At 34.9% G+C, this 12,479-nt stretch overlaps 1 protein-coding gene across 7 annotated transcripts in view; it reads right to left on the reverse strand.

Annotated features, from left to right (window-relative positions):
* The window catches only part of ARHGAP32 (Rho GTPase activating protein 32), a 287,685-nt gene that overhangs the window by 105,771 nt on the left and 169,435 nt on the right, over positions 1-12,479 (reverse strand). For all 7 annotated transcript variants that reach the window (XM_057317021.1, XM_057317022.1, XM_057317023.1 and 4 more), the window contains one exon: positions 8,004-8,090. In XM_057317021.1, the coding sequence (XP_057173004.1) occupies positions 8,004-8,090 (87 nt within the window). The remainder of the gene's footprint in view (positions 1-8,003; positions 8,091-12,479) is intronic.

Below are 12,479 nucleotides of genomic sequence, written 5' to 3' on the forward strand. Positions count from 1 at the left end.
ATAACTAAAAGTAAGAAAATTACGAAAGAAAAAATTTCACTGGTAAAAGCTAACATATATAAGGATGGTGGATCGATCACTTATAAAGCTGGTATGAAGGTTAAAAGACAAATGTAGTAAAATCAACAATATCCACAATAATTAGTAAAGGGATACCCTTAAGTAAAAAGATGTAAAATATGAAGTCAAATACATAAAACAAGGGGGTGGGGAGTAAAAATGTAGTACTTTTAGAATGTATTTACTGAAGGGACCGTCAAGCTAAAAAAGACTGCTATATACAGAGTGTTACATCTGAACTTCATGTTGACAACAAAACAAAAATCTATAATAGGTACATTAAAAGTAAATCAAAAGGAATCCAAACATAACACTAAAGAAGTCAAGTTACAAGGTAAGAGAATTTCTTTACGAGGTAAAGAAATATAAAACAATTAGAAAACAAGTAACAAAATGGCAATGAGTACAAAACTATCCACAATTGCTTTAAATGTAAATGGACTAAATGCTCCAGTCAAAAGACAATGGCTAACTAAATGGATAAAAATGTAAGACTCATCTACATACTGCCTACAAGAGATTCACTTCAGACATAAAGACACATACAGACTGAAAATGAGAAGATGGAAAATAATACTCCATGCAAATGTAGCAAAAAGAAAGCTGGCATAGCAATACTTGCATCAGACAAAATACTTTAAAACAAAGGCTATGACAAGAGACAAAGAAAGGCATTATATAATGATTGAGATCAATCCAACAAGATAATGTAACAACTGTAAATAGCAGACAGAAGGCAAGAAACTGAAAGTAACGCAATAATAGTAGGGAACTTTAACACCCCATTTACATCAATGGATATAGTGTCTAGACATAAAATCAATAAGGAAAGAGTGACCTTAAACAACACATCAGAACAGATGGACTTGACATACATATATACAGAACATTACCAAAACAGCACAATACACATTCTTTTCAAGCGCACAAGGAACATTTTCCAGAACATATCACATATTAGGCCATAAAACAAGTCTAAAATAAATGTTAAAAGACTGAAATCATATTAAGCACCTTTTTACCATCACAATGGTATGGAACTAGAAATCAATTCCAAGGCAAAAATTAGAAAAAAACACAATCATTTGGTGCTAAATAACCAATTGATCAATGAAGAAATCAAAGAAGTGAAAAAATACCTGGAGAAAAATGAAAATGGAAATACAACTGTTCAAAATCTTAAGAGAATAGCAAAAACAGTTCTAAGAGGGAAGTTTAGAATGATACAGGTCTACCTCAAGAAACAAGAAAAATCTCAGGGCACTTGGGTGGCTCAGTTGATTAAGTGTCTGCCTTTGGCTCAGGTCATGATTGAGCCCCACAATGGGCAGGGAGCCTGCATCTCCCTCTCCTCCCCACTTGTGCTCTCTCTCGCTATCTCTATCACTATCTCTGTCTCTCTCTCTCAAAGAAATAAATAAAATCTTTACAGAAACAAGAAAAATCTCCAACAATTCAAACTTACTCCTATAAAAACTGGAAAAAAAAAAAAAAAGAAAACCAAAGTTAGAAGACAGTAAACAATAAAAATCAGAGCAGATAAATGAAATAAAAACTAAAAACATTAGAAAAGATGAATGAAACGAAGAGTTGGTTCCTTGAAAAGATAAACAAAACTCATAAACGTTTAGCGAGGGGTGCCTGGTTGGCTCAGCTTGTGGAGCCCGTAACTCTTGATCTCAGGGTTGTAAGTTTGAGCCCCATGCTGGGTGTAGAGATTACTTAAAAAATAAAACAAAAAGAAAAACAAAACAAAACAAAAAAAATTTTAAGCAGACTAACCAAGAAAAAAAGAGGGGAGTGAAGTAAATTAAATCAGAAATAAAAGAAGTTACAACTTACACCCCAGAAATACAAAAAAATTATTAGACTACTACAATTACATATAAACAAATTAGACAAACTACAAAAAAAATGGATAAATTCCTAGAAACGTAAAATCTTCCAACATTTAATCAAGAAGAAACAGAATATCTGAACAGACCAATTATTAGTAATGAAATTCAATCCGTAATGAAAAAACTCACAACAAACAAAAGTCCAGGGCCAGATGGCTTCACAAATGAATTTGAAAAAAAAATGTAAAGAAGACTGAATACCTAGCCTTCTCAACCTGTTCCAAAAAATGGAAGAGGGAGGAATGCTTCCCAATTCATTCTATGAAGCTAGCATTACTATGATACCAAAACCAGACAAAGAAAGAAAATTACAGACCAATAACCCTGATGAATGTAAATGCAAAAATCCTCAATAAAATATTACACAACCAAATTCAACAGTACATTACAAGGATCATACACCACAATCAAGTGGGATTTGACAGGGATACAAAGTTGGTTCAATAGCCACAAATCGATCAATATGATACACCACATTAACAAAATGAATAAAAAATCATATCATTTTAATAGATGCAGAAAACATATTTGATAAAATTTAATATCCCTTCATGATAACTCTCAACCAGGTGGGAATAGAGGGAGCATACCTCAACATAATAAAGGTCATATACAACATTCCTACAGATAACATCATACTCAATGGTAAAAAGCTGAAGACTGTTCCTTTAAGATCAGGAACAAATCAAGAATGCAGTCTCACCACTTTTATTCAACAAAGTTGCTATAGCAATCAGACAAGAAAAATAAATAAAAGGAATGTTCACTGGTAAGGAAAAAGTCAAAATGTAACTATTTGCAGATAACATGGTACTATACACAGACAACCCTAAAGACTCCACTGAAAAAACTATTAGAAATACTGAATGAACTCAGTAAAGTTGCAGATACAACATTAATATAAAGAAATCTGTTTCACTTCTATATACTAATAACTGGCTAGCAGAAAGAGAAATTAAGAAAACAATCCCATTTACAATTGCATCCAAAATAATAAAATACCTAGATACAAATTTAACCAAGGAGGTGAAACACCTATACTCTGAAAACTATAAGATATCAATGAAAGAAAGTAAAGATGACATAAATAAATGTAAAGATAACACCATGCTCATGATTGGAAGATTTAATATTGTTTAAATGTCCATACTACCCAAAGCAATCCATAGATTCAATGCAATCCCTATCAAAATACCAAAGTATTTTTCATAGAACTAGAACAAAAAATTCTAAAATTTGTATGCAACCACAAAAGACCAAGCCAAAATAACCTTGAGGAAGAACAAAGCTGGAGTATCATGCTCCTAGATTTCAAACTACACTTTCAAGCTATCATAATCAAAACAGTATAGTACTGGCACAAAAAGAGCCATATATATCAACGGAATAGAGTAGAGAGCCCAGAAATAAACCCATGCTTATATGGTCAATTAACCTATGACAAAGGAGCCAAAAATATACAACGGGGAAAGACAGTCACTTCCATAAATGGTGTTTGGAACACTGGACTGCTACATGCAAAAGAATGAAACTGGACCAATTCCTTATACCATATACAAAAATAAACTCAAAACAGATTCAAGACCTAAATTTAAGACCTGAAACCATAAAACTTCTAAAAGAAAACACAGGCAATAAACTCTTTGACATGAGTCTTAGCAATATTTTTTTGGCTCTGTCTCCTCAGACAGGGCAACAAAAACAAATATAAAAAATTGAGACTACCGCATGCTAAAAAGCTTTTGCCCAGAGAAGGAAACCATCAACAAAATGAAAAGGCAATCTCCTAAATGGGAGAAGGTACTTGTAAGTGATATATCAGACAAGGGGTTAATATTCAAAATATATAAAGAACTCAGACAACCCAAGACACATAAACACAGAAAGAAAATCTCATTTAAAAAATGGGCATGGGCACAGGACCTGTATAAATATTTTTCTAAAGAAGACATACAGATGGCCATGAGACACATGAAAAAATGTTCAACATTGCTATCACAGGGAAATGCAAATGAAAACCACATTGAGATGTTACTCCCACCTGTCAGAATGGATAGTATCAAAAAGACAAAAATAACAATTGTTGCCAAGGATATAGAGAAAAGGAATCCCTCATGTACTGTTGGTGGGCATGTAAATTGGTGGAAACACTATAAAAAATAGTACGGGGATCCCTCAAAAATTAAAAAACAGAAATACCATATGATACAACAATTCCTCATCTGGCTATTTACCCAAATAAAACAAAACACTAATTCAAAGAGATATTGTATGCACCACTATGTTCACTGCAGCATCATTTACAATAAATGTGATATGGAAGCAACCTAAGTATCCATGACAGACGAATGAATAAAGAAGTCATGGAATATACGTACATGGACTATTACTCAGCCATTAAAAAGGAAAGGAATCTTGCCATTTATTATAACACAGATGGACCTGGAGGGTGTTATGCTAAGTGAAATAAGTCAGACATAGAAAGATAAACACCTTATCGTTTCATTTATATGCAGACTCAAAAAAACAAACGAACAAACAACAAAACAGAAACAGACTCATAAATACAAAGAAAAAACTGGTGGTTGCCAGAGGGGAGACATATGGGGGATGCATGAAATAAGTGAAGGGGATTAAGAGGTACAAAATTCCAGTTACAAAATAAGTAAGTCACAGGGATGTAAAGGACAACATAAAGAACACAGTCAACAATATTGTAATAACTATGTATGGTGACAGATGTTAACTATACTTATCACGGTGATCATTTTGTACTGTATGTAAATGTCAAATCACTATGTTAGTACACCTACAACTAAATATAATATTGTATGTCAACTACAGTAAATTAATTAATTACCTAATGGTTACAGAGATTATAACAACATGGAAGAATGCTTTATAAATAAAAAATAATGTAAAATTATATATATCCCCCTATATTCAATTATAAAACACAACTATGTAAAACAAAGCAAAAATATACTTTGTAATAAATGTAAAAAATGTAAACAGACAATCTCAGGGTAGTAGTATTATGACAATTTTCTTCTTTTTTCTCCATTTCCCATATTTTCCAAAATTTCTAAAACTGTTTTTATCCTAAAAACCCATAAACCCACACTTTTAAATCAGAAAAAAAGATACATATGTATGTCTTCAAATATGTACTTACAAATGGTATCTACACTCTCTCCACTTAAGTCACTCAAAGAAACTTGACGGTCACTCTCAGTACATTTCTGTAATTCTTTATTAACATTTAGGATATGCTTGCAGATTTCAGAGTAGCTAATCAACTATAAATCATATTAGAAAATGACAGAAGAATAGGAAAAAAAACCCACTAGACTGACGTTCAAATCCTGGTCTTTCTCTTTAATTTTATGACCTTGGGGAAGTTATTAACATTCTCGAGTCTTAGATTCATCAGCTGTAAAATGAAAAACAGACTATTTACCTCACACAGTTGTTGAAAGAATGAAATGTTGTACTGCATGTCACAATATGTGTATACTAGACACACAGATAATCAAAACGCCTACTGAATTTGGATCATTTCAGTATGAAAGACATAGTTTACATTTCTGACTTCAAAATGTAACAAGAAACAAAAACTTGAAGGGCAGAGGCAAAAGCACAATTAAAAGTTTCAAAGATGAGACCTAAAAGAATCAGTATAACTTAACCTCCAGAAAGGTGGAAAAAAAAAAAAATCACAGTTGTTTAACTGGCCATTTTCTAAGATTAAAGAACAAGAGACGAGTGAGTTAAATAAAAAGAATTTCAAGTGTACTTTAAAAATGACAAAGCAAAAATACGTAATATATGAGAAATACCAGCATGTAATGGTGATCGTATCATATCTGAAGACTAAGCAATCTCTTAAATCTGTTCTAGATTGTGAATTCCACTGAGATGCAGGAAAAACTTGCAAGCAGGAAACTGAAGTCATTAGCAGTTCCTGCTACGATTTCACATAACTTAGGAAGGCCACATCAGTAATTTGGGCCATAATTTCCTCATTGGCAAAATAGAGGGCTTGATTATGAGTCTATAATATAATATTAGTTATTTAAAAAAGATAGGATTCCAATTTAATACGATTTATGGCTGAGACATTTGTCAGACTACAGAAAGCAAGCTATGGGAGTGCCTCAATGATCACTTACAGTACTGCAGAGAAGTGCAATGGCATTATTATATTGCAGTAAATTACTACTTTGATGTAATGAATAGTATACTGAGTAGTCTGAAATTTTTTAAGCAGATTGACAAGATACTTGCAACCAGGAAATAGCCTAACTAGTTAGTTCACTAATTCATGGAAGCATAATCAAATGACAATTATATATTCTGACATATGGTTCCAAAATACCGTGCTTACCTTTTGAAGGTCACTCAAAAAAATAGCACAAGTGTCTGTAACATTTTGTTTTGCTTACGAGAATAAAACTGTTTGCATTGTCAGATCATATGGAAACTAACGGTGAGAAGGAAAGATGCTAAAAGATGTTAGGTTACAGAGGGATTAATAAATTCATTACTGACATGACAATCATGTACTCTAGATAAAGAAGATATGATTTACATTTATGTATGAGTAATGGTTCACCAAAACACATGAGTTATTTTCACTTAAAAATTAAGTCACAATGCAGCGCCTGGGAGGCTCAGTTGGTGGCTCTGTCGGTGAAGTGTCTGCCTTCGGCTCAGGTCATGATCCCAGGGTCCTGGGATCAAGCCCTGCACTGGGCTCCCTGCTCAGTGGGAAGCCTGCTTCTCCCTCTCCCTCTGTCTGCCACTCCCCCTGCTTATGCTCTCTCTCTCCCTGTCAAATAAATAAATAAAAATCTTTAAAAAAATTAAGTCACGAAAACGAAGGATTTTATGAAACATAACACGAAACTTAGTGATTCAGAACTGCACACTTCCTCAAAGGACCCAAGATGACACTCAATAAAACATATATTAACAATATGAAACTTTGGCCATCTTATTTATATACAAGCTAAATTCAATTTCCAATCTCATATTCTGACACCAATAAATAAAAGCACTTAATTCTGAAAGGTTTCCTTTAAAATCACCAACACTAAGAACTCAGGTATTTCCCATATAAGATAAGCATTAGACTTTTCAAGATTATGTAATTTTTAACTTCAGGTACAAGAATAATACTTTTGGGGGGGAAAAACCATAAATGCTCCTATCTTACTCTTTCCCAAGGAAAGCTAAAAACTTCACACAAAAGAAAGTTTTCTCAAAAACAATTATTTTACAATCACTAACTCAAAACTAGACATAAGGCTTAATGAAAGTGAAGTAAGCAAAGAAACTAAACTACTTAGTTGGTGGAGGAAATAATCAATGCTACAAATGACCTACTTCAAATCTCATTAAGAGAAGTCACGGTAATTTAGCCTCACAAAAGTTCTAACACTAAGTGTCAGGAAACAGTCCCCTTCTAAAACATACACACACTACATTCACTACAGTGAAACTTCCTGCCTGGTAGAAAAGTGAGCATCTCAGGCAGAGGCAAGTGAAACTTAGTTTGCTCTTTTACTGTAATAGGTGACCAGTAGCTGATTCATTTAAACTTTTCATCAATAAAAGATGTATTTCCTTTACTCTTACAAGAAGAGTTTTCATTTAAGCTTGTAAATTAAATATCTGTAGGACTGATTCTATTAATTGTTTCAACTCTGAGTACATGCAGAATTGCCAGCACGACTAGGAGAAAGAATAAAACGAAACATCTGTGTTACCATAGTCACTGTTATTTGTCCACAAATGTCTAAAGCCTTAAAAACTTTCTAAAAATGCAGACAGAAGATATGCAAGTTACAACACTAAACTGTGCATTCCATGTAATTTTGTATGAACACATTTATTTCTTTTTTAAAGGATAACATTTATTTTCTTAACAAATGCTCATGCACAGTCCAATTTCATTTCAACATCATACAAGTATCTTTCTGTGAATTCTATCAGACGCCATAAAGAATGCATCAAAAGGAATCTACGTATCCACAAAATTACCTGACAAGCAATGTGCACGAGGTAGACCAGCTCTTTAGATTCACAGCCATTTTTCGTTACTTCGTTCTGTTCTTCTGAAAGTGAAAGCTATGTCAAAAAAAGGCGGGGGGGCAGAAGAGAGGGAAAGTCATGATTAATGAGTAAGAATAAACGAGGCATTCAGTAATACTTAAACCCTCACATCAACTCACTGTAAGATATGACTTTCAATGGAACTCTATAGCTTCTGAAGATAAAACAGAATTCAGGATGTTTTTAAAAATATATTTCTAAGTATTGTCTTCATAGTTTAAAGTAGCACAACTGCATAAGAGCAGTAAATAAAATACATTCATTCAAGAGAAGGTCTTCACTTAATTTATTTAGCACATATGTGGAAAGAAAGCAGTAAGGTGGGCACTGAGAGACAGCATGAGCAAGTGGTTAAAAGAAAGTTCAGGTTCCATTCCAGAGACTGGAAATTGGCTTCCCAGAGAGCAGGCTGGGCCTGCAGATGTGTGTCACTTCAGACTTATCACGTATATCTGCACATCAGATTTTATTTTATTTTTACCTAAACCAGCAGCAACAATTTAGAAACAGAGTCGTTTCAAATAAAAAATACAGATTTCTGGCTTCTATTGAAAGATCAGAAAATCTAAAATATTGGACCCATATTCTCACATGAGCAACAACTGGCTGGAACTAAAAAGTGACCCAACTTTTTAAATGAGGCATGTATCCTACAAAAGACTTTGCCACCAGTATCTAAGCTGAATGGTAACTGTCATTCATCATGCTGCTTGCTTTGTTATTTTTTCATGCACTACTCTCTTCTTGCATTTGTATTAGATATCTTCCCCACCCAGCGATATGAATTTGCAAATTCTGCTCTAGAGACAGACAGCTCTGAGTTCAAAAGTGTCACTAACTAGCTGTATAATATTGACCTACCTACTTAACCTCTCATTGGGAAAATGAGAATGATTAACAATACCTATTCTCAAGTTTGTGAGTATCAAATGAGATAATGCATTTAAAGTGTTCACCAAGATGCTTACTACTCATAAGTACTTAGCATTACCATCATTAGAGTTAATATTATAAAAAAGAAAACACATATTCTCTATTTTTTTAAATAAAGATTTTATTTATTTATTTGACAGAGAGAGAGACAGCCAGAGAGAGAGGGAACACAAGCAGGGGGAGTGGGAGAGGAAGAAGCAGGCTCCCAGCGGAGGAGCCTGATGTGGGGCTCGATCCCAGAACGCCAGGATCACGCCCTGAGCCGAAGGCAGACGCTTAACGACTGAGCCACCCAGGCGCCCCACATATTCTCTATTTTTGAGAGCAGTATCACTGAAGTATTTTTAAAAACTCTAGTATTAAGCAGAAGTTCACAAGATAATGATCATTCTCACACCAGCTAAAATAAGACAGGTTAACTACAAAATCATACTTTTAAAAAAAGAATTAGGGGTAAGAAAAAATCTAAATGAACTAAAAAGCTAAAGTGCCGAGACATTCATGAGATAGAAGAGACTTACAGACATGCTCAGAAGCCTGGTAAAGCTGCAGAAGGATAAAGAACTGGCACTAGGCAGGATAAGGAGAAATCAGCCAAACCCTGAAGACTGCATGTGGACTGGAGTAATGAATGAAAATTCCAAGGGAAACCTGCAGCAAAAAGTCAACACCCACCGGACCCCAGGTTATAGGGTTAGTGCACCAGAGGCTGGGGGAAGAACAGGAGCACAGAGAGATATGAGAAGTGTGCAGCGTCTCCCCGAGCATGCTGTAACTAACCACTGTAGATGGGGAGCAGGGAGGGAAAGTTCAGAGAGCACCTTCTGAGGCATTCAAGATACTCAACAACTGAAGGCTGGAGGTGGCACAGAAAAGCCAGGAGAAACCCCTGGAGGCAACCAGGACTTCAGAGAGTGAGAAGCAGCCCTAGACCAAGGTTCATGGTAGAGTAGACAGAAGAGAGCTCTCTGCTGGCACAGGAGATTGGGGAAAGGACTGGAGAACAAAGAGAACTAGCAACCAGGCAGCAAAGAAGAGACAGAGAAAGAGCACATGCTCTCCTTCAGTTCAGAAAACTGGTGGCTCAGAAGTAAAGCACAAAGAGATCTTGTAGTCTCACCAATTTTCAATTCCCCTCAATGGAGGGGGAAAAAAACAACTCCTGAACATCCAAACCACAAGGAAGAGGATAACATTTTAAAATGGCCATAACTACAAAAGAAATAAAGACTAGAAATAAAATCAACCTTCCTAAAAAGAACTAGGGCAGAGGGGAGAGTGAGGAAGAGGAGAAGAAACTTCCCCCAAAAGATGGGTGGGGAGAACTTAACAGAAAAGAAGCATGATCAAATGGTGTCAATAAAATGGCAGGGCAGGCAACTCCAAACTCCATTCCCTTCATAGAAACAAGAAAAAACAAGCAAAAACTCTCGCAACCAACTTTCTCTGTAATCTAGAAGAGAGTAGATGGTTTGCAATCATCATGAGAACAACGAATCAAGAAAAAAGCCAACCTGTAACTTGCAGGAAAGCTTTGTGGTGTTTTTACCCACCCTTGCTATTCCCCTCCCCATCTCAGCAGCACTCCTGTAGATAGTAGCCCTCGCTCCCCAGGGTGGGACCCTCCTCCTTGCATCTGGAAGGAGCAGAGGCATCATTAACAAACTATTGCATCTGTCTGTTCTCATCAGTCTGTCTGGCAGTTACATGAAGGGTTGACACAAGGAACACATCTCTTTTTCACCTAAATTGGAATTCGCCTGGGGATTTTAAAAAAGCAGCATTGCTAAAATATTGTAAAGTGAACTAAAAGTCTCAGTCATCTGAAGCAAAAGATTATAGCTAAGACATAAAAGAGACAGCTTAACGCCCAGGAGAAAGACCTGGGGAGAGAGGTTCCTCAGGAAATGTGAGCATTCAGAAGTGTCCGTGTATGCTGGGGCATAGAGAAAGCCACGAATATGTTCAGGGTAGGACACATGCACAAAACACGTAAGGATTTCCCAAGCTTTTACCTCTACTGTCCAGGCTAAGACAGAGCTGTAAAGAGCCTGGTTAATTGTTGAATGAGTCTCTCAACACAAAGGAAATGTGTAAAGACTGGCTTATTATTTATTTTCTTTATTTTTTATTTTTAGTTCATGGCATTCAAGGAATTCCCTAACAAAACACTATCTGAACACAAGTAAAAGAAGAGACGTCAGTGAGCACATAGGATATGGAACACAATCTTCAAAAACAGTCTGGAAAAGTCACTAAAAACGCAGACTGCAGCCCTCGGGATCAAAAACAGCAAACTCGTGGTAAGGGATAGAATCTGAGTTCTACGGTTACTACATTATAGTATCCAAATGTCTAGTATGCAACAACAACAACAAAACTCACAAAATATACAAAGAAACAGGAACACATGGGTCATTCACTAGAAAAAATAGTAATAAACCAACAGAAGCAATCCCTGAGAAATTCAGATATAGGACGTAACAGATCTTAAACGTACTATATAGAACACACTCGAAGAGTTCAAACAACTGAAGGAAACCTGAAAAACAATGTATATATAAATGAAAATATCAGTGAAGAGAAAGAAAGTAAAAAAGGGAAGAAAAAAAATTAGGGGAATGACTAAAAATTCTAACTAAAATTATCTAGTCAGAAAAGCAAAAAGAAAAATGAAAAACAATGAAGAAAAACTACAGAACTTACAGGATACATTAAGTGTAACAATACATGCATTACTGGAGTCCCAAAAGAAGAAGGAGAAAAAGGGGCAGAAAGTGTATCTAAAGAAATAATGGCTGAACATTTCCCCAATTTGAGAAGAGATATGGATATCCAGGTATGTGAAGCTCAAACATACTGAACCGAAAGAGGATTTGACCATGACACATTATAATCAGTCAAAAATCAAACAAAAAGAATTTCAAAAGCAGCAAGAGAAAAGAGACTTTTACATACAAAGGAATCCCTGTAATAGCATTATCAGCAGATTTTTCAGCAGTTTTGCAGACCGCGAGAGAGTGGGATGATATGTTGAAAGTACTGAAAGAAGAAAACTGACGAACAAGAATACTATACTTGACAAGCTGCCCATCAGAAATGAAGGAGAGATACTTTCCCAAACAAGTAACAGCAGAGAGTGTTCACTGCTATACCTGCATTATAAGAAATTCTAAAGAGAGCTCTTCAAGCTGAAATGAAAAGGTACTAATTAACAAGGTAAAAACATAAACATATAAAATTCAAGAATAAAGGTAAATGCATAGTCAAATTCAAAATTCTCTTTTATTGAAAGAGTAATATATAAATCACTTTTACCTCTAATATAAAAGTTGAGAGGCAAATTAAAAATAATTATAGCTACAATAGTTTTTAAATAAATAACAAATAGAAAAAGATATAAGTTGTAATAACAATAACATAAAGTGCGAGCCAAAGAAAAGAACAGTTTTTCTATGCAATCCAACTTAG

This window comes from Ursus arctos, unplaced genomic scaffold (genome assembly GCF_023065955.2).
Source record: "Ursus arctos isolate Adak ecotype North America unplaced genomic scaffold, UrsArc2.0 scaffold_22, whole genome shotgun sequence".
NCBI classification, from domain to species: domain Eukaryota; kingdom Metazoa; phylum Chordata; class Mammalia; order Carnivora; family Ursidae; genus Ursus; species Ursus arctos.